Raw genomic sequence first — 22,574 nt, forward strand, 5'->3', positions numbered from 1 at the left:
GGCCCGCAGGCAGAGCCAACAGCACAGCTGCAGAGCCGGGAACCGCTACACGGGAGACGGGAAGGGAGCCCTCAGAGTGCTTTGGGGGGGAGGGGGCTGGTATGAGCGGGGCTGTTTTGGAAAGATAGTCTGAGGACACCGTGGCAGATGGACCAGAAGGAAGAGCTATGCAAGGAAACTCCTAGAAAGGAAGCTAATGCATTAGCGCACAGAAGGGATTCCCTAGCTGGTCCTCAGTTATAGTCTTTCTTTTGTGGATTTCACACGGGTTCCGGGATACCAAGGATCTGGCACAAGTCTGCTCACACGGAAGAAAACGGGCTTCTGCTGGGTCATGGTTACACGTGCATCCATGTAAACACAGCTCACATGAAGCGCATACACACGGGCCGCTACCTACCACGGGGAGCCCAGGCAAGAAGTCTCGCCCTCGGGCCCCACCGCCGTTGTCAGTCCCACTGCCATCAGGCAGATGCGGACCCTGTGAAACGCTGTGTCAGCGCCTGCTCCCGGCCCGGCCCACCCCACCCCCTCCACAGACTCCACCTCCCCCTTCCAATTTCGCACTTTGCTGATTCTAAGAGTCAGGAATTAAAAATGAAGTCATCTTCCAAATTTACTATAAAATTGTGAACAAACTTTACTTTGTGTCAGTTCCTATTTATTTGTGTTGGCATAGAAGTTGTTTAATGAACAAATGACTTGCTGGGGATGCAGATAACTAAGTTATAAACCAACCATTTGATATTTACTGGTACTATTTGAAGATGCTGACAAAATTTGTACTACTAACGTATCAAGACAGAGCCTATCTTGTATTTCAGCTTATCAGCTTGAAAGAAAATGTAAACAATAACTTTTTCAAATGTACATACTTTTGATAACTTTTAAGAGATTTTAATTAAAAAGAGATTTCCTGTTCTCTGTATCTGGTACACAGCTTACTTTATCATGAAAACCGGATTACCTGAGTGCATGGATGCAGTAGATACACCTCGGCATGTTCTTCCGGTCGTAGATATCTGTAGTTTCTGGGTAAAAAATCTAAGGAGAAACACAGGAAATAAAGTAAGGCATCCGCCATGGGGCTTCTTTTGATCTTCTCACCAATCATCAACAATGCAAATAAAACAGGGGACAATCAGAAAACATAGCTGGCGGTGAGCAAGTGACTTCTTTAGGGCAAAGAGACATTTCATCGTAAGTAATGCCAGGAATTACATGCTACAATACAGAATGAAAAACTACTCGAAAACGTCTTATTTGGTCAGCCACGAACGTCCCCTCGGTATGAGACCGTGACTCCCGTGCCGTAGATAAAAACATGGGCAAATCAAACCCAAGTTCTAGACCAGTTTAGAACGCCGGCTTTGAAGGATTGCAATCTTCCCAGTTACTGCCTGCTATGCCTAGACAGACTAGTAATTCAACAACAAACACTTACTAAGTGCTTCGGTCTATGCAAACCACTACATTTAGACGTTGTAAAAAACTATAAATTATTAGGCTGTGTTACACTGCTTGGGGGATATGGAAAGATACACAGATGAAGTAGCTAGAGTCGCGATGTGTGGGAGGTAAGTAATTTTCCTCGGTGGCACTTAGCACAACTAATCAATTATTTGTGTTATCATCTGTTTGACTCCTCCAACAGATCGTAAGTTACACGCAGGCAGAGACCGAGTCTAAGCCATTCAGTGCTCTATCTTGGACGCCAAGCCCAGAGCCAAGGTCACGGAAAGAACTCTATATTTGAGGAATTTGTGAATGAGGTCCAAAAGAAACAGAGTAGGTTTAGATCGGGAACAGCCTTGAATTTCCAAACCTATTCTCGTGGTAATGGGGTGCCATACCACTCATTCTGTAATCCAGCGGGGGAGGAGTAGCAGTGGGCTGGAGAAGTGAAAACCGAATTGTGAGGTAATTAGAAGAATCTGACAGGGCAGTGGGAGAGAACGACAGTGCTCTGCATCCACCGTGGCACTTAACACACTGTGTGCAATTCTTTGTTTTTATGCTCTTCCCACAAGAATCATGGCTCTCCAGTAGAAAGAACTATCCCCACTCAAGAAACGAGATGTATCAGAATCATACTTTTAAAGAAATTCTTTATCTATATTTAGAGAGAGGAGAAGGGAGGGAGAAAGAGGGCAAGAAACATCAACGTGAGAGAGAAACATCAGTTGGTTGCCCCTCATATGTTCCTCAACCGGAGACTGAACCCACAACCGAGAGGAACGCGCCCTGACTGGGAATCGAACCGGTGGCCTTTCGCTTTGCAGAATAATGCCCAACCACCTGAGCCACACCGGTCACGGCAGAATCATCTTTTCTGATAGCTTTTCCAAGTCTACACGCTCATGTCTCAAGACTGAAACGTCCTCTCCCGAAAGGAGAATATCACAACCACAGTGAGCCAAGCCAGCCTTCCTGAAAACAGTACAGCCTGCGTTTTAGAAAGTAAGACAAATATGAGGTAGGGAGCTAGGATGGAGTCAGATTACGAGGACCTTGAAAGTCAGACAAGTTTGAACTTGATATGCAGGCCACAGTGAAGTCCTAACTCTGGAGCCAAGGATTAAAAACAGAGCCTCAGAGCCTCAGGACAACCGACTGGAGACAAGAGGCAGGAGGTGCTGCACGCTGGGGAGCTAGAAGCTAAGGAGGCAGGCTGATGGGCTGTTTGAACAGATAAAGGAGATGCTTCAAACAAGTGAGGAAGCTTTGGGGAATAACTGTATTTAAGAGGCCAAGGTGACCCCCCAGTTTTGAGACTGGATAACTGGGAAAATGGCAGCAAGGTTCCACTGATGACAGAGGAGGGGACGTTAACGTGACAGACAAGGTAGGTCTGTCTGAGACGTGAGAAACTATAGGTGACAGGAAGCTATCCAAGGAGAAATGTCCACTGGAAGATACTCTGTTTATCAAAATAACTGACATCTTGAGAACAAAAGAATGTAGCTCCAATAAGGACTGCATCTTAAGGAATGCCCACCTCTAGGATATGGAAGATAGAATAGTTCAAGAAAACAGAAAACTAGCTGGGCAGATTAAAAACAAGTTAAAAAATTAAACTCAAAATAACAAAATATTTCATGGAGGAGGTAGCCAACAGGACCGATTATAATGAACAGTCAAAAAGGATAAGAACCAAAAAATTATCATAGCGCGTTTCTACAATTAACTGGCATGTACCATATAAAGGGATCGGGAAGACATCCCAATAAACACTACCCACGTACTGTCGACGACAGAGCGCTCGTTATATTGCGGCCAACGATACCCCGAGGCCGAGGCCCTTTAGCCTGCATTACTCAGAAGGCTGCGGGACCTGAGTCATGGAGAGCGGGCACTTCACAACTGAGAGCCCAGCCCCTGCTGACCCTGAAAGCCGTTGGGAAGCCCATGTTTGCTGCAACTGTGGGCCAGGACAATGCACTACTGTTAGGAAACAAAAAGGCAATAAAATGCAACCATTAAAAAGGCATTTTATAATAGCAATACCACTAGCAATAGCAAATAGCAGCAAAGCTCTTAGTGCCATTCAAGAGGGTAAATGTCATTGCCCAATGGGCACAGCACAGAAAACAACAGGAAGAGGAAGTCACAGGTGCACAGAAAGGCCGAGTAGCCATCACAGCTTGACGGGGTGCATTTCCTGACACTTGGGGGCCTAATTCTCAGACACACCAGTGCAAGGAAGAAAACTTCAGCACTTTGCTCTGAAAAAAAAAAAAAAAAAACAGGACAAAAGGTCGTCTTCTGCAAAGTTCTGCAAAGACCCAGCTTTGGGTTTAACTCAGTTCAGTAGACAGATACGCGACATCAGGCTCAGTACTGTGCACCCCAAAGAGTCACTTCCCGGTGGTTTTAGCCACTTCCTAATACTCTACGTCTCGCTCACTCGTGTTTTCTTCATTTTTCTTCTTTGGCTACAACAAATTTAGAGTCTACAGTCCAGTACGAAGAAAGAACCCCCCCCCCCTAATTTCATCACACAGAAATGAAAACTGTGTCTCCTTAACGGGTTTTTTCCAAGAATACTCACTTTATTTTACACAAAAATAGTGATCTCATCTTAGCCGAAACACAAATTCTCATCACCTTCATGTATCATATTTTTTTCCACTCAGCACATCACAGACAACTTCCTCTGTCAATACAGAGTGATGCCCCCCTCTGAAATGGCTGCACTATACCTGACGGGCTAGAACACAGGGCCCCCAGAAATGAAACACGTGGTTTGCTATCAATTTTTTCTACCGTAGCGAGGCTGAAAAATCCTTCCATCTACATCTTTTTGTTCTTGTCTGATTTTGGTGGGCAGATAAATTCCTAGAAGTGGAATTCTTAGGTCCAGGGTCCAGGGTGGGGTGGAGGGGAAAGCTGTCGCGCCTCTAAGAGTGACAATACAGCATGGCCCTGCTGGGGTCCAGGTAGCGTTGGGGAGGCGGCAAGTCCACTAAGGGCAGCACTAAATGAACTCCCGAGCAAAACATTTGAGAACACGCATGCCCATTGTCAACACGACAGCCATCACTTCAAACTCATCAAACTATATACACTAAATATGTATAGTTTTTTTTGTACATCCATTATACCTCAATAAAGCTGTTACAAAAAAACCCTACAGCCATCACCCAAACTGGATATGAGGAAAGGTCATTATATTGCCTCTATAATTTGAAATATAAAATGACCCTTCATACTCCCTACAAGTTTGGTTACTGTGAAGCTGGAAGATAACATTTCTGAAGTATTTCCTTATATTTTCTAAAGTCAAATTTTGATGTAACAACTTTGGGAATAATAATAAAAAAAAAACCCACTAAATTGTAAACTTTAAAATGGTTAATTTCATGGTATGTGAATTTCAATGGAAGGCTAAAACTTGATGTATAAACATAAATGACATCATAGGGAATTTCTCTAGAGTAAGGTGAAGCAGGGAGGAGGAACAGAAGAGAAAAAGAACAAAGATTACTGTCTAAAAGAAATAGGAAAAAGAGATCTTAAGTACTTAAAAAAAACCACCGAAGACCCGGGAGAAAATAAAGAATACGTTCACAGGCAGAGAACGCTTAAACAGAGCGGAGTGAGGCCGGAGCGGCGGCCGTCGCGCACGTCACCTTCGGCAGGCCGATGTCGTCCATGGCGTTCAGCCACTGGATCACGTTATCAGTGTGTCGGAAGTGGAGGCCGGTCGCCTGGAACAAACGAAGAACGTCAGGCGCTGAACAACAGCGACACCGACCCTAAATGAAGCTCTCTTGCTTAAGTTTCCTCGTGGGGCTTGACAAGGCCCCCTTAAATTCAGTGGCAAGCTGCAGTGTGATGTTCCTGTTCCAAACGCAAAAAGCCAGATCCACATCCTCGCTCCCCTCACTCAACAACGATCCAGAGAGTCTTCCTGGGTCTAGCGCGCTCGACAGAACACGGTCTTTAGGATTCAATTACCCCGGGTTTTGTTTCTTGCTTTGCCATCTGCTAGTGACACGGGGCCGTCCCTTCACCTTTCTGAGCCTACGTTCGCCATCTGTAACACCTACTTTACCTGTTTGGTGTAAAGGTTAAATGAGAAAACATACAAAAAGCCCTCAAAGTGGCGTCCGGCAGAAGATACAAAGTGATATGTAGTATTAAATATATTTAAATATCAGGGTTTTCAGGCCACACATACAAATAGTCCCCCCTAAACCTCCATGCCCATTATTTTTTAGGAAGCTGTGCCCCCAGTGGGGGACAGGCATAGGGCCATCGCTTCCCTTGTCGCCGCAGCCGCTTCTCTTCCTACAGATCCAACAGAACAGCCCCGGCGCTGCCTTCGGGATAACCGCTCCTCTGCAACTCAATACGCAAGTACTTGCTTTCTGATTAAGAAAAGTTTCTATGTGAGATTTTAATTTGGCTTCGGGTCTGTACCTTTCTTACTTTCCTTTAAATTTAAACATAGAACATAAAAATCTGCCTTGACTTTATCTTCATCCTTAGCTCACTCTGAGTTCCGGCCCAATTCTTACAATCGACCCCTCTGATACTTGCTCGTGGTTTTGCAATCCCCCGCTATCTCTCATAGGCGCCCTTTGTTCCAACAAGGGCTGACAGGAAAGCTCCCGCAGGGGCCCTGCGGACAACGGGCTCTGGTCCTTGTCAACCTAACTGAGCAGTCTTCTTTTTCAGGGCCGCGGGCCACAACAATCAAACCCTTTCACTTATCTCAATTTTCTGAAATAGGATCGCTTTCCCGTTTTATCTTGAATTCTAATATCACAGGATGATCTTTTTTCCTAAAATCGCTTTCAATTTGCCAACAAATCTCAGTGCTTGGTTAAAATTAGATTTAAAGTAGTAGTTCCCCTAGTTACTTCCTCTACCTTCTAAGAAATAAAAAACTCATCAAGAACCGCAAGGATACCCACCATCGTAAGAAATGTACCAGAAATACAGACTGCTAATGTTCTTTTACTCCCATGTCTTGACTTTGCACTACTCTCTCCACTCTGCCAGTAGAGAAAATAAACATCCTTCTCAATGAGACTCTTACACATGATAAAGTACGCTCTCCTTCTCTCTCAAGCTGAAGAACATTTCAGCACCAAGTGAGGGAGGACTCACCTTGTATCGGGTCTGCTCTCGGTCGTAGATTTTCTTCAGGGACACAACTCTGGGAGAGAAGAAGTTTCCCAGTTTGGCCAGGTAGACCCCATTCCGAAGCCCCTCTTCCAGCTCTGTGGTGGGAGGCAGATCTTCCCCGAGACAGGCTTCCATCCACCTGCACAAAGGGAGACAGGGCTTGAGAAAAGGCGTGGAAGGTCTGAAGCTCTCCTTAGAAAATTCAAACTCAATGCCCATTCTCCTTGGAGAGGCTTAAGATGAACATAAGCAACATTCTTTTAAAATCCAGTTTCACACATCCTTGTCCTGGCCCAGTCAGATCGCAGAGGCAGGGAACGTGGGAAAACTCCTCTCCATAAATGCCCCCTGCTTCTCTACCCTCCTTTCCTCTCCTGTGCGACAGAGCCGGCTGGCTCCCCAGGTCCTGACTGCCCCATGAACCGCGGATCCTTTCCCTCGGTCCTTAAGGCACTCCTTACGAACTCCTAAGAAAAACCATTTGTAACTGAAGCCATCATCTCAACTGTTTAGAAATTTAAGTTCATTGCTGAAGTTCTCTTCTGGTTTTATCATTCAGAACCCTCAGCGAATTTCTAGGTTCAAGGCTTCCTCGTTGTTTTGGGTTGCCAAAATAGTCAATTATCTCAGCTAAATTATTGAAGGTAACTCTAACGGAAGCAATTAAAAATGAATTAAGTGCTTTTTGGAGAAGGAGAGGAGGTTGTAAAGGGAAAAGAAAAACTGTATTTTCTCTCCTCAAACACCTCTCGTGAGAGTTCAGGGAAGCCCAAGAAAAAACAAATCAAAGTTTAATTATATATCTTTTCTACAAACAGAAAGGTAGCTAACGAAAAATCATTTAGTGCAATGGTTTTAAACCATTCTTTGAGTCACAGAATCCTTTAAACATCTAAGAAACGCTATAGATTCTCCTCTGGAAAAATATGCATATACTTAAATATTTACTCAGAGCCTTCATTCACCCACCCCCAGATTAAAATCCCTAATCTAAAATTACTCTACTCTAATTTTACAAGGCTTCGCCATACTGGGGGGCAGGGGGAACCTCCCCAAACACTACAGGTTGCCTGGCCTGTTTCACTAGTGATAAATCTTGAAAAGTCATTTTTTAAAATTCAAAGATACAGCGGACTAAAGCAAAAACTAGATTTACTGCCATGTAGAACAACATAAAAGTGAAACATTTATAATGTCATTGATACACAGAAATTTAAGTTAAAAGGCAAATAAAATTAGAAGAAACATTTAAATATGCCAAATTATACACACACAGATACAAATAGTCATGAAAAATTATACAAAAACACTAACATACCAACAGAAAAACAGGTCATATAATATGTAAATGTATTTATGATCCACTGATATATTTTTATATAATTCTTTATATTAGGAAAATTAGGAAAATTGCTTGAAAGACATACAACAGAACTTGAATGTGTCATTCATTTATAATTCAGAATTAAATTTCTTGTATTAATTCCACCTTTTCAAACTGAGATTACATAGAATCTTTAACAAATAATAAGCAAAGCAACAATGTCTCTGTTTTTGTCAAGTTCAACAGAAGAGTCACTCAGCGCCACTTTCTAACCTGTTCTGCGTTTGAAGCAGCTGGCATGCTGACTGGCACAAAGGGGACTCGTAAATAAATACTGCCCGTACGGATGGGTATATACCACAGGGTTTGGGGGTTATTTCCTAAACTCCATGGTAATAACTAAAATTTGCTTTTCTGACTTTTCTTTCAGGTAGAACTCAAATGCTGGGGGTGGGGGGGCGAGTAGGAAGAAATGAGTTTTCCAGAAGAGATACCATAGTAACTAAGTCAGAGAGCAACTGGTAACAGTTACAAAACCCAAACCATCCTTCTGGAAGGGCCTAAAGACCAGAGGGCGAGGTGGAAAAGGACGCAGATCACTGGTATGGAAAATAGTTGTAGTCTCAGGACAAATCTCACATAACAATCCCTCCAATATTTTACTGCTAAGAGGACACAGCAAACCGCTCCTGGCAGCCCAGGCTCTCTCCCGGGGGACAGTCTAACTTGGGATCTCGTGAACAGCGACAAACCTGGAACCACTCTAGGATAAGTCAGCAACAGATCTTTATGTAACAGTATGAAAAGTTGCTTTTCTTCTCAAAATGAGGTGAATGCATAGGGAAGAGGAATGAGCAGCACAGGAAGAGATCTGCTTGAATCAGAGCCAGGTCCCTCTCCCATGGGATTACCAGTCACATCAAAGTGCAGGAGGGACCCGCGACATCTGCCCAGCCTCCCTGCGATGAGACAGCCCCGGTGAAGAGCTCCACGGCAACCGTAGCAACTCCCCCACTCCCCTGTCCCCTCCCACTCCCGCTCTCACTTTGCCGCTGGAACGCTCCCTCTGCTCAGCACTGCCACCGCAGGGAGGTTGAGGTCAAGGGCAAGGCTGCGCTGGGAGGGGAACAGGCAAAGCAGGCGGGCTGGTTGGAGCGGGGAGGCTCGTCTGCAAGGCCAGGAAACCACCCTTCATCCTAGGCATGGGGACTCGGCAGGATCCTCAAAAGGCGGGTGACCTGAGCAGATCGACGTTTCAGAAAACCATTCTGGCAACAATGTGGGGTGTGCACATTTTTCTTTAAGAACACTTACAAATGTTTCTACAGGTACAAATGTTTTAACAAGTAATCACTTTTAAAAGGTTCTGAGAACATGCTGCCAGCGGCGATGGGATATCAGCGCATCCGACCGGCGATCGGACGCGCAGCCATGACCACAGCAAACGCGGGTTTCTGACGGCAGCTCTCATAGAAGCAGGTGGAGAGGGGTTCTTGGCCCTTTCTCTTCCAACAGGGGACAGAAGCCTTCAACCTTTTATCCTCCTCAATGGTTCGTTTTCAAGTAACACCAAAACAATGATCTCTAACACCTCGTGGCCGATATTAAGCTAAATACTTGGCATAAACGATCTCACTTGATACTTACAAAACCCCCAGAAGGTAAGTCGTATTATGGTTCTTTTACAGAAAAGGAAGCCACAGGCTCCTAAGTCATCTGCCCCGAAATACCCATCTTGTCTGTAAGTGGCGGAGCTCACTCTTGAACCCAAGCTGGCGTGGTCCTAAAGGCCAAACGCCACTGCTACAACACAGAGCCTCGTTCAGATGTGCTGCCCACCACCCACTGAACACCCTGCGACAAAGGTCCCACCTGACGCCAGACTCCCTGAAACGTCCCGCACCAGAGTCCGCGGCTGCTCTGCTGGCACCGCCAGACAGGCGTCCCCGACCCTACACGCTGGTGAAGGGGACACAATTAGCGTGAAAATGAGTGCTTATACAAAAGCCTGTCTTTCATATAATTACGTAATTTTTCTCATAAATAATTCTTATATGCTTTATACATATTTTAAATCAATTTACAAAAAAGAATGTTTACTCTGACAGCTACACATCCATTCAGGAAAGACTTTTTATGGCCGACTGTGCAACACTTAGAAAACGTGCTGCATACTGTCCCCCCCTTTGCAGAGATCGCCTTCTTGGAACAGAGATGCTGAAGCAGCCAGCTGCAATAGGAAATGACATCTAAACAAGGCTTTGTAAGATAACTTGTACTCAGAGGTGAAAGATGGGAAAAGAACAGTTAAGATCAAGGAAACAGCATGAACAAAGGGCGAAGAGGCAGGAAGACAAACCTCATACTCAGGCAATGACACACCATTGGCCTTGAGGGCCAGGTAGAGACTTGTCTAGAACACTGTATGGAGTCTGCAGGCGCTGGGAACCGTGAGGTTGTCAAACAGAACAGTAACCAGGACAAGAGCATGGAAGACGAGCTTAGAGGGAACATCAGGCAACTATCTCAGGAACCAGGTAGGAGACGAGCAGGCCTGCAACTGGGGCAATGCTGCAAACTGAAGGAAAATGATGCCTAATCACAGCTGAAGAGGCTGCTGGGGGTGGGGGGGTCAGCAGCCAGAGGGGAAGCCACAGGCAGCCGAAGGACCAAAAGGCAAAGTCAGCTCCTGACCTCACACTTTGCTACTGAGCACAGACATCAAATGCATTAGAGATTTTAAAAATAAAGAAATAAAAGGCGGGGAAAAACAGAGATGGATGGTTGCACAGTCCTGAAATGGAAGACGCCTCTCCAAACCAGACCACAGAAGCAGAAATCAGGAAGGAAGAGGGGAAAGCTGGCTACACAAAAAACAGTTAAACCTCTTTAAGGCAGGTTTTAAAAAATTAAATGGAAGGATAAACTGGAGAGAAAATTTGCAACATATAACGAAGAACTAATAATTTCCTGCAATCTTTATGTTATATATGTACAGTTTAAATGTTTGAAATAAATAAACAAATATTTCCCTAGGGGAAAACTGGGTTAGAAACACAAAAAGGAAGTTCACAGAATACAGATGGCCAGTAATTACAGGAAAAAATTTTTAAACTCATTACTAATCAAAGAAATGCAAATAAAAGTAACAATCCCGCCGTTTTCAGCTGGAAGCCCGGCAAAGATGAAAGGGAAGATAACGTGGGACGCGCCACACACCCTGTTCCAGGAGGCAAGCTCGCAGCGTCCCCTCCACAGCAAGCCTGCAGAAACTTCTATAAAAGGGAAAAGACTGTTTTATTTTTAAACTATGATTTGGTGACTTGAGGCTGGATGACTAAATAAAGGATGACGCCATGAAGCAAGGCTGGGGACACCGGGAGCAGCAGGCCAGGGAGCTAATCCACCCTGACACGGGCTCAGGCTGAAATGTCAGGGGCCCCGGCAGTGAGAGCCCACAGGCAGCGGAAAGGGCCCTGAGAGTGGATGAGCTCACCCGAGAGGCAGGCTGCACAGAGACAAGACGGCCAGGAGCTGCGCCTCAGGAAGGGACATTCCGGAGACAAATATTACAAAGAAAGGACAGTCACTAAAACAGAATGAAAACCAGGAGAGAATCACATGAGGGCAACCAAGGAAAACTGTTCGGGAAGCTGCAAGGGTCACCAAGTTCCAACACTGCAGGGAGATGGGTGGCCAAGAGAAAAGGTTGAAATAAGGAAGACTGTGCCCCGGCCCCCAGGAAGGGGAGACTCCATGCAGTGAGGCGGGGGTCTGCCTGCTGTCACCAGCAGTCACCAGAGCCGGCGAGCAGACCCGGCGAGCAGACCCGGCAAACGCAGACTTCTTCTGCAAGAGGCTTACGAAGGAAAGAAAGGGTTAGTGTGAGAGGAGGCCTGTCCAAGGAAGGAGTGTCTGTCTGTCTGCCTCTCTCCCCCTCCCCCGAGGACTGAAGAAGGGGCGAAGGGGGCACCGCAGTCACAGAAACACCGACACCGAGGGGAGGGGCAGGCCTGCCCCTTCCTTGAGAAAAGAGGGAAGGAAATGAGAATGAGCACAAATGACGTTCATCTAACGCCTCTGAGCTTCACTTTTCTGTCCCCAAAACAGGACTGGGAGCCGCCGCCCCCCCCCCCCCCCAAGACTGTGAGGACTGGGCGAGGGCACGCGCGCCAGCACCGCAGGCTCTGACGAGGGCGGCCGCGCTGGGGTGCGGACCCGTGTGTGGGGGGAGCAGGTCCCAGAAACGAGGCCTCCTTCTAGTCTCACACCCAGGAGCTTGCGTAACAGCACCCGCCACCTTGTCTTAGCGATGGTATTTGTCAGAGGGGGTGTATGTGCGTGGCCCTCCCCCGCCGCGCGGAGACCGGCTGCAGAGCCTGAAACAGGCCCGGCCCCGAGCGCAGGGAGAAAAGAACCCGAGCGAGAATGAGGGTCTGTGCGGAGGGAACCAGTCGGACAAGTTCCACGGAGCACGTGACCTCCGTGGTTTCCCGGCTCGGAGCAATACAGAAGGGGAACCTACCAATGCCGGAACTGCCTCCTCCAAACCGCTGACATTCGGTTCCTCCAGGGACACGGCCGCCACCACGCCCAGCGCGCACAGCAAATGCCCCCAAATGCCGGGGCGACGCGCTGCGAAAGCCCCCGCAAGCTGGGCCCTCCTTCCTCGCGATTAGGGTGCTAAGACACGCATACATCTGGCCCCACACCTAGGCCCTGGAAACAGCCTAGCAATTACAACAGGCTGGTCAGAACGGGTCTTGAGAGAAAGGAATGTGGAGTATTCAATAAAGCATCCCTGGCCACATGAAGAGGGAGGGATTGGGGCTGGTTCCCCAGAGAAAATGGCACCGAGGCCTTGAAGGATGGTGTGCGCGGGTGTGCGTGTGTTGACGGGGCAGAACACGACCAAGGGAGAATGTGCAGACCCTCTGAAGGAACTGAAACAGAAATGAAATGGACGAATGTGACTTAAGCGATCACTCCAAGCAGCAGGGGCTGGGAGGAGCGCCCAGGAAGAGCCGAGGAAGCACTGAATGCAGTGATCATGGCAAGAAACGACACAGGCTTGCTTCCAGGCCATGCGAGCAGAATGAGAAGTCTTAAGTCTCTGCTTTTAGGGAAACTTCTGAGTATAAATTAAACCAATCTGATCAGCTACAAGGATACGTGAAAGACAGAAGGGAAACTCTTTTCTCCCTAAGTTACTTATTTAACCTGTGTTTCTTGATACCTGATGCAGGCCCACGCCTGAGCAAATCATTTAAATCTTTGAATTGGATAAGGTATTGTCAAGTGTTCTTGCCGAAATTAAACATCTAATTGCTATCATATCCCAAAGGAGTGCACTGGAATGACAGAAGCTAGGCCATGACGACAGGTGCGCCGCCCCATAAATTTGCTTAAAATCATTAAGTTTCTACTAAAAATGGGAGAATTTTATGGCATGTAAATTACAGCCCAATGAAGTTTTCAAACAGCCCCTGGGCTAAGAGGTTAACTCAGTCCTTAGCCCCTGCCCAAGCCTTCAGATGCAGGGCCCAAAGGAACCTTACCATGCTCGAGCCACCTGTCCCTGTAAAAAGACCTTTTAACCTCAAAAGACAAAAAAACCTTCAAACCGAGTTAAATCTCAATGATAGCTCAGCAGCCACAGACTAATCATTGCTGGTTAAGAGCAGCATTCGAGAAGAAAAGAAAAAAAAAGGTCCTGCGTTCTCTCCAAGGAGAAAGACAGGTACTGCTTCTCTGCCAAAGCAGTTCTCTGAGTCACTGCCTGCAGGCAACTGCCAGAGCCCGGGGAGCAAGGGGAGCCTGCAGAGCAAGAGTTATGTCAAAAATTTAACTTTCAGATCTAGTACCTGGTGAGAACACCCCGGGAGGCGGGGTTCACCCCGAGACTCACTAAGACAGCCCTGCCCTCTCGGGCTCACAGCACAGTAGGGAAGAGAGTATGAGGCACGGATTGTAAAACGCTGTAAGTAAGGTGCACTGGGGGGAGCCTCTAACCCACACCTGGGGTAAGGGTGGGAATCTAGGCAAGCTTCCTGGAAGAGGTGCTGCTTGTATTTATTTTCCTAGATAGGTAATAGTCTTACACAGGTCAAACTTCAAAAAGTATGAAAAACTACCCAATAAAAGGAAGAAGAGTTCATGACGTGAACAGACAAGTGTCATATGCTGCTGAGATTAAGAAAGAAAGTACTGAAAGCTTTCCAACGGGTACAGTAATCAGGTTATGGGTGAGCGGAGCAAGAGGAATCTCAGTGGGGAGGCAAGGGCCGCGAAGTGCTCCCACACGAGGTCAGTCCAAGAAGTCGGGGCGCGGCGAGTGGGGACGAGTTCTCCTTGAAGGAAAAAAATACAATAATCCCAGTAAGGTCTAGGATTGAGGGAGTCTCTATCTTGAATGGGTGAGCATATTTATGTGCTAAGGACAGAGAATCAGAAGGAAAAAAAATACAAGTTATAGTTAAGAAACTAATACTGGAATAGGGACGCTCGGTGACAAGAAGGGAGAGTCCAGACCACAGACAGAAGACGCTGCTCCCACTGCTACAGGGAAGGAGGTCAATCAAGAGGGCATATAGGGTGAGCTGGGGTAAATTTGTCAGGGACAGAAAAATCAAGAGAGTGTGCAGAGAAAATAGAGTTCATCAAGCGGTAACATGGGGCACTAGGGATGGAGGTGCCTACTAAGAACCAAATTTGGTTAAAAGTTTTGATCAGCCTCTCCCATTTGTGACAATTCAAATGTTACTTTCAAAAGTCACCTCCTCCATGAACTCTTCCGTGATCTACCATTGGAAGTAAACTCTTCCTCCTCCAAACTTCCTCTAACCTTTCCAATCGCACTTTGTAACTCTCACTTTTCTTCTTTTTTAAAGAATTTATTTGTTTTTAGAGAGACGGGAAGGGACGTCAGGACTACTTGTATCTTTACCTCTTCATTCAGTTATTTAAATACACAGGGGTGGGAGGAACCCTTTTCTGGTTTACCTTTAAAGCATGGTGCTCTACAAGTAACTGCTGAATGATGCAGAACTGCCCCTGGCCTCCATGATACCAAATAATAAAAGAAAAAGAAATCCCTCTAAGCACTCAGCATGGCTGTGAAATTCTCTTCCCCACCACAACCCCCTCGTTCCCTCCACACGCTCTGCACCAATTCAGCTGAACAATAATCCTGAGCTTCCACTTTGCGCAGAGCGCTGCAGAAGGAGGTGTGGCCAGACACCACGCAGCAGACACAGACCGCCCGACCCTGAAGGAGCGCAGGAGAGGAAGGCAAGCATCTGTGTGGCTACGCTGTCCCCTCCCTCCCACACCCTGGCGCTTCTCTTGCCAAACTCAGCCATAAAATAATCTTTCCTCCTCTACACCCTCGCACTAACGGCGGCATCTCCTTGGCAACCATGCACTGCCTCTGACATCAGTTAGAGCTTCCATGCACTGATGCTGAGTAACTTTTCAAACGGTCATGGCCCGTCTGCCCCATCAATCTGTAATCCCCGAAGGGCAGGACTGGGTCCCACTCCAGTTCCACCAGAAGGTCCTGAACAATGGAGGGGCTCAGAACTGGTTCTCACATGTTTTATTTCATAAAATGTTTTCTCCAACTGTTTTAGCCATGCGAGGATAAGAGAGAGAGAGAGAGAGAGAGAGAGAGAGAGAGAGAGAGAGAGAAGGAGCAATGGAAACCAAGTGTCGCTGGTTCGATTCCCAGTCAGGACACATGACTAGGTTGCATGTCAGGTCCCCAGTTGGGGGTGCGTGAGAGGCAACCTCACAGTGATGTTTTTCTCCCTCTCTTTCTCCTTTGCCCCCCATCTAAAAATAAATAAACAAACAAATGAAAATAAATTATTTAAAAAAAAAGAAATTAGTTAGCACTGTTAGTCTCTTCATAATACATACGTCAAAGCGGTTCATCTGAAACCTGTTCTCTCAATGCCACCTCCATTGTATATCATTAATCTTTGTAATATCACAATACATCTTGCTTGAAAGCATTCTGAAAAATTCTAGCCAATTTCTCTAAAAGGAAATTTAAGCCATATGTTTCAAAACTCTCTACCATTGAAATTGCTTTGTTCTGAGAAAAACAAGTTGGGTCTCAATTGATAAGAGACTATGGCAAACTCCAGAGCACATTCATAAGAGAGCCTTTACTAATGTTCAATATTTAAGATATTGTCCAGGCCCTGGCTGGGTAGCTTAATTTGTTAAGAGTGCCATCCCAATACACCAAGGTTGGGGGTTCAATCCCTGGTCACAGTACATACAAGAATCAACCAATGAATGCACAAATATGTGGAAAAACAAATCTATGTTTCTCTCTCCCTTCTTCTCTCTCTCTAAAATCAGTAAGAATAAATAAGATATCCAAATATTATGTAGAGGGAAAAAAATAAAGCAGGATCTCTACCTCATTCCTCACACCAACATAAATTCCAAATGGACCAAAGGGTCAAATGTTAAAACACTAAAAAAAAAAAACACTAGAAGTACAGGGCATTGTTTTTGTAAAATCTCATTATAGATAAGGACTCTCTAAAAGTAACATAAAGTCCAAAAGCTAAAAATATAAAATGTTTTAATATTTTAAACTATTTTGAACACTTTAAAGTCAAAAGTTACAGAACAAACTGAATAATTATCTCCTACACATATGGCGTCCAAAGGGTCGATCTCCTCAATCTACAAAGCCCTCTTAAAGGTCAGTAAGGAAAGGCCAATAACCCATAAGGAAATAAGCAGACAATTCTGCCAAAACTAACAGAAAAGGAACTAGGGATGGCTTTTAATCATAAGAAATGATGCTCAGCTTCACTCAAAATTAAATAATCTAAAGAAACTATAATAAAAAACTATTTTTACCTATTAAATTCACAATTAAAAAACAAAAACAAAAATAAAACATATACGCCAGGATGATGAAGTTATGGGTAAAGCAGCCGTCATATACAGCAGGTCCCTCGCTATATCGTGGTTCACTTATCATGGCCTCACTGTGTCACAGGATTTTTAATATTATATTTAATTACTTATCACAGATTTTTCGCTATATCGCGGAATATTGTGGTACTGTGTACGTATGTTGTTAAAGTGACGTAGGTTTAAGAGTGCAGAATAAATGTAAGGTTCCTACTTCACGAGGGATGGGGGGATCAAGAATGTAATACCTGCGATAAGTGAGGGAATGCTGTATTATTCAGGGACATGCCAACTAGTACAACCCCCGCAGACTGCACACTGGCGATACTTGTCGAATCTAAACAGACAGATTCCCTTTGACTCAGAAATCCTGCTTTTAGAAATGCATCCTGCAAGAACACTCTCAAGGGCAAGTACAAAGTTGCTAACTACAGAACTACACCTAGCAGCAAAAGCTGGGGGCGGGGAAGTGTCGGTTGCCAGGGAAGACCACGCAACTGTGAAGAAACAGATGAGGCACCCTCGCGGCGTGGGTAACGAAGGCAGGACGCACATTGAGCAATCAATTCTGACCGAGGAAAGCAGAGGGATCTGTATCCATGCACAGAGAGCATCCTGGCAGGACACACCGCAGCTGGGGGAACTGGGTGGCTGGGAAACCAGGCTAAGGAGACAGGTTTTCTTCATAGGATTTCCCATCACAGCTTCTGAATTAAGTATCAGGTCCATATATGACCCATGTTTTAAATGATTACAAAAACGTTTTCATTTTAAAACAATTAAGACTAAATCTGCCTAAAACTATATTTGTAGGAATTCTCAAGTTTTTAAAGAAAAAACCCCAGTCAAGCGACTGTCAAGCACTATTTTCAAACAATCAATGATTAAGAAGCACTGTCGAAATAATGACATAACAAGATATCTTCAAGGCAGAAAAACCGTTTGTTATAATAGTCAAGCCAGTGGTGAGTAACTTTTGTTTCCCTGTAGCTATTTTACAGGTCGCCTGAGATGTTATTCGTAATAAAATTATGTATACTGTGAGACTTTCCATTTACATTTTACTTTTATATCATTTCCTATCTTTCTTTTTAAAAGATTTTTATTTATTATTTTTACAGAAAGGGGAAGGGAGGGAGAGAAAAGGGACAGAAACACTGATGAGCTGCCTCTCGCCTGCGCCCCAACCTGGGGACCAAACCCACAACCAGGCATGTGCCCCGACCAGGAATCAAACCGGGACCTTTGGTTTTGTGGGACGACACCCAGGCAGCTGAGCCACACCGGTCAGGGCTCATTCTCTACCTTTAATAATCCCTTTTTCTTTCTTACTTTTTATGGAACGTTCCGTTGCATCTGCGTGCCATCCTCGCACAGGGCCACGCTAATCTTCTCTGCGTCGCTCCCATTTTTGTGTTTGTGCTGCCGAAGTGGGCACATTTCTTTTTTTCTTTTCTGTTAAATTTCTACTTTTCTAATTTTGCCCCATTCCCTCTTTTTATACTTCAGTTCCTTCTGCTTCAGTTTTTAGGAACACTCATTACTTTCTTTTCGAGAAAACACTTTTAGTTTATGTTGCTATTTAATGAACCCTAGCAACAGACTGACACTTTCTATTTATTGATAAAAACCTGTCACAATACAAGTGTTCCCTTCTACTATAAAAATCTCATGATTTTTCTGAAAACCGGACTTCTCTCAGCCACCAAACATCTGTCCTAAGAGAAACCAAGCCCTAGGCTGGCAACGGCCTCTCCAATGCTCCCTTCTGCTTTTCGTTATGATTTCCAATGAGTCAACAGGAAGGTATTCTGAGTAAAGAAGAAATAGAGGCCTTTAGACAGGCCTTTCCTCCGCCCACACCACCAGAAAATGCGGTTCTCGCCAAATGATCCAAGGCAATTTCCAATCCAATTTGCCACTCCTGTCTGCATGAGGTCATTATTAAAAAAAAAAAAAAAAAAAAAAAAGGCCAGCAATAGGGAAGAAGGAAAGCCTTCTAAACTGAATCAAAAGCAGATACAAGATTAGGAAAAAGAAAACCATCCATCCTCTACTGCATCCGCTTCCACTTCCAGGGAGACTGTCTGTGAGAAGTAGTCAAAAAAGCTACAAATACACATTTGTCACAGGTCGATTATCATTCTTCTGGACACCTATAAAAGTCACTCGACTCAGATTTTGTCTTACAATATTTCTCATAAACATGGATGCGCGAATCTCTCATCAATCAACAAGTACTGAACAGCTACTCAGGTAAGTGTCTCACTGTCTTCAGCTCTGCAGTAAATTAAAGAAGTTTAAGACAGAGTCCAACAATCTACATATAGACACAAAAACACGTGAAAATTGGCCCTGGCTGGTGTGGCTCAGTGGATTGAATACTAGTCTGAGAACCAAAAGGTCGCTGGTTTGATTCCCAGTCAGGACACAGGCCTGGGGTGCTGGCCGGGTCCCCAGCTGGGGGTGTGCGAGAGGCAGATGATCCATGTTTCTCTAACTCCCATAAACTATTTCCTCCAAGTATCATATAAATGTATTAAAAAAAAAAATAAAAACGTGAAAATCAGAGACTTGCCCTCTTGCAGCCCTAGTGGTAGCTGGAAGCCTGTGGGTGCCTGAGAGGGTGACAGCACCAGGGGCTGGTGCCACCCAGGCTGGGGCCTGAATTCCACACATGGGCTACCTGACCTTGAGACAGTGATACCAACTCATGTTTTCCCTCATTCAAATAAAAATGCCTGTCCTACCTCACAGTAATATGTGTAAATTACTACATCGTCATTCCGCTTAATCACTGGGAGCTGCTGCTGCTGTCATTACTATTTTCCGAAGCAGAAGTGGTGCTGTAGAGGGCCCTGGAGTCCCCGCCAGACCTGAGAGCTGGACCAACCACTCATTACATGAACATGGGTGAGTCAACCTCCTTGGGCTTTGCTTTCTTTTCTGTTAAAAATAGGTTAAGCACCTTCTGGGACTTCCAGAAGAGCCAATTAGACAATGCACATAAAGTGCTTAGCACATAGTAAGTGCTCAATAAATGGCACCAATGATGACAGACGGGAACAACTGATGAGGGGGCAAATGGAAGGTTTGGGTTTGGGGGTTTGTAGGGGTTTTTCTGGTCAAGCAGATTATCAGGAGCCCTCCCAGGAGAATCAGGAAGCAGAGCCCTGACTCAGGCAGGTAGGCACGGGCACCTCTGAAGAAGTAGCAGCACTTCACTCAGCTTGCTCAAAGATAGTCTCCTGGCAACCGAGTCACAAATTACACAAACAGCCCCAGTACCATGAATCACTTCCGGATGGTTTCCCTTTGCCTACCAGCTCTGTCTTACAAATACTTCCTGTGAATGGGTTTATTTAGCAACCCCACTGGAAGCAACCAGGAGTCCACTGAAATACCAGACGGCTTAAACATGTCCAACAGTCCCTGCTACCGACAGGTATCCCCAAATTGCTTTCACTGGGAAGCAGAAGACATTTTGCACCATGCAAAGCCAGAAATTAAGTTCCCAGAACATGCCAACTTAGGCCCTCAAATATATTTTTTCTGTATTTTCATGTACATAATTGTTGCTCTGGCCTCTAAGAACAAAACAAATGTATGCCAAATAGGTCAAGTCCATGGTCCACTTAGCGTAATCAGACTTCCGCAACCTTGACTAGTGGGCAATTCATACACCCCAGCCGGCCAGTTAACACTGCTCCCCATCAACTCGAAGACTTACTGAAAAGAAGGGAAATTGGTAAAGCACTGCACCCAGTTCTCTTGACTACCAGCTCCTCTTTTCCCCCCTGAAGGGAATCCTATATGTGTCACATGATTCTTCATGAACTAATCACAGACCACTTAATCTGTTATCAAGAGTAGAGAGGGAAAAGGAATTAGCAGTGGGAGGAAGCAGCTAGCCATTAAGAGACCAATGAAGAAAGGCAAGAGAGTAGAAAACCAGGTCAGTGAGGCAGATCTATGTGAGACACCTACAACACTGATTTAACTAAGATAAGAAACCAAAATGAAGAACAGCCATAAAACAGACTGCGCTGATCTAACCTAACAATAGGGACCTCCAAGACAGAACTAATGAATCAGAACCAGTTACTTATTCAAGGTGTAACAGACAATTTCCTAGAGCTAAAATAAACAAAAAGGATACTATGTATAACTTGAGGAAACCTCAAGAAACAAGAAATTTACAAGTTTCAAATCATGAAAAAGTATAAAAAGAAGTAACTTGTCATGCAGCTAAGAACAAGCTAGCTTTAGGAGTCATTTCTCAATAACAAGTATAAGAAAATGAAGTCATACACCCATTTTCTCTAGAAAAATGAAATAGTTCACCATAACAGAACAAAACGTCTAGAAGTAAAACTAGACGTAATTTAACATCTGAGAAAGCAGATATCAAATGCTAAGAGGTAGTAATAAGACTGATTTTAAATGATAACAGAATAATTTAGAAACACTATGAGAGTTAAAGACTTAGGTTCTTTAAAAAAAAAAAAACCTAAATCACTACATTAAGGAAAAGGTAACAGAATATAAAACTTCAAATTTTAGCAAGGCTTTACAGAAATTAAACTCTCTACTTTGAATATTTACAAGAAATTATAAACAGAAAGATTAACATTTAAACGGCATTAAATTTAAAACTGTACAGTGAATAAACAAATAAAATGGAAAATTAAGGAAAAATATCTATAGCAAATATGACAGGAGGTTGACGTTCTTTTTCTTTTCTTAAATTGAGGTGTATCTGACATATAACATTTTATTAGTTTCATGGGTACAACGTAATGATTCAATATTTGTATATATTGCAAAAGGACCACTACAGTGAGTCTAGGTAACATGCGTCCCCACACATGGTTACAAAGAAAACATTTTCTTCTCGTGATGAGGACTTCTAAAATCTACTATCTTAGCAACTTTCAGACATGCAGTACAGTATTAACTAACTGTAGGACATCCATGTTATAAGAATACTCACAAAAGTTAACGTCATGACAGCAAAGACGGACAACCATCCACAATTTGTATGCTACAGTAAAACTGGTGACCAAACATGTGGGGAAATGTCGAACCTTCCCAGCAATCAAAGCAACATAACACTAAAACTGGAATAAATAAATCATGAACATTATGTACCCACTGAAAACAGCCATTAAGGCGACACTAGAGCCATTTTTAAAATCTGAATTTCTCATTACAACAATCTAAAAATGATGTACTCGGACAGGTTTTCTGTTTCCTTAAGTCCCTTTCTCTTTCTTATAAAGTTCATAATCCCTGCACAAAGCCCCTGAAACACACGGCAGGGCACTCAATGAGGAAGGGTCGCGCCCGCTGCCCGCCCACCCTCACTGTGCCCCGGAGGCAGTCTGTCTTTGTGGCGTTTCCTTGTTCAGAGAAAAGCTTAAGTCTGAAATGAAGAAACCAAGGCTGCCAACTTTCAGGACCTTGAAAGGGCCCAGAAAATCCCCCGAGAAGGTTATAAACACCTCATCACGGTGACAGTAAGGCAGCTTTTGCCTCCCAGGACCAGCACAAAGAATAATTTACTGTCCTGCATGCCGACTGTAGCTCAGGCACCTCCCAGCGCCTCCTGAAATGCGCGGTATGTCCGTCCTGCTGGGGACCTAGTCAGACTCATCCCCCCCCCCCCCCCAGG

At 44.7% G+C, this 22,574-nt stretch overlaps 1 protein-coding gene and 1 non-coding gene across 2 annotated transcripts in view; both read right to left on the reverse strand.

The window, feature by feature from the left end:
- The window catches only part of IQGAP1 (IQ motif containing GTPase activating protein 1), a 66,549-nt gene that overhangs the window by 37,459 nt on the left and 6,516 nt on the right, over positions 1-22,574 (reverse strand). Inside the window, exons 3-5 of the mRNA XM_090263786.1 lie at positions 6,619-6,775; positions 5,133-5,210; positions 968-1,044 (exon numbers count right to left, since the gene is read on the reverse strand). Coding sequence (XP_090119912.1) covers positions 968-1,044; positions 5,133-5,210; positions 6,619-6,775 — 312 coding nt within the window. The remainder of the gene's footprint in view (positions 1-967; positions 1,045-5,132; positions 5,211-6,618; positions 6,776-22,574) is intronic.
- On the reverse strand, positions 18,232-18,338 carry LOC149992138 (U6 spliceosomal RNA). The gene has a single exon (XR_016508521.1). It is a non-coding gene; the product is annotated as a U6 spliceosomal RNA (small nuclear RNA).

The sequence above is a fragment of the Furipterus horrens genome, unplaced genomic scaffold, assembly GCF_987537825.1.
Source record: "Furipterus horrens unplaced genomic scaffold, mFurHor1.1.pri manual_scaffold_16, whole genome shotgun sequence".
Lineage (NCBI taxonomy): Eukaryota > Metazoa > Chordata > Mammalia > Chiroptera > Furipteridae > Furipterus > Furipterus horrens.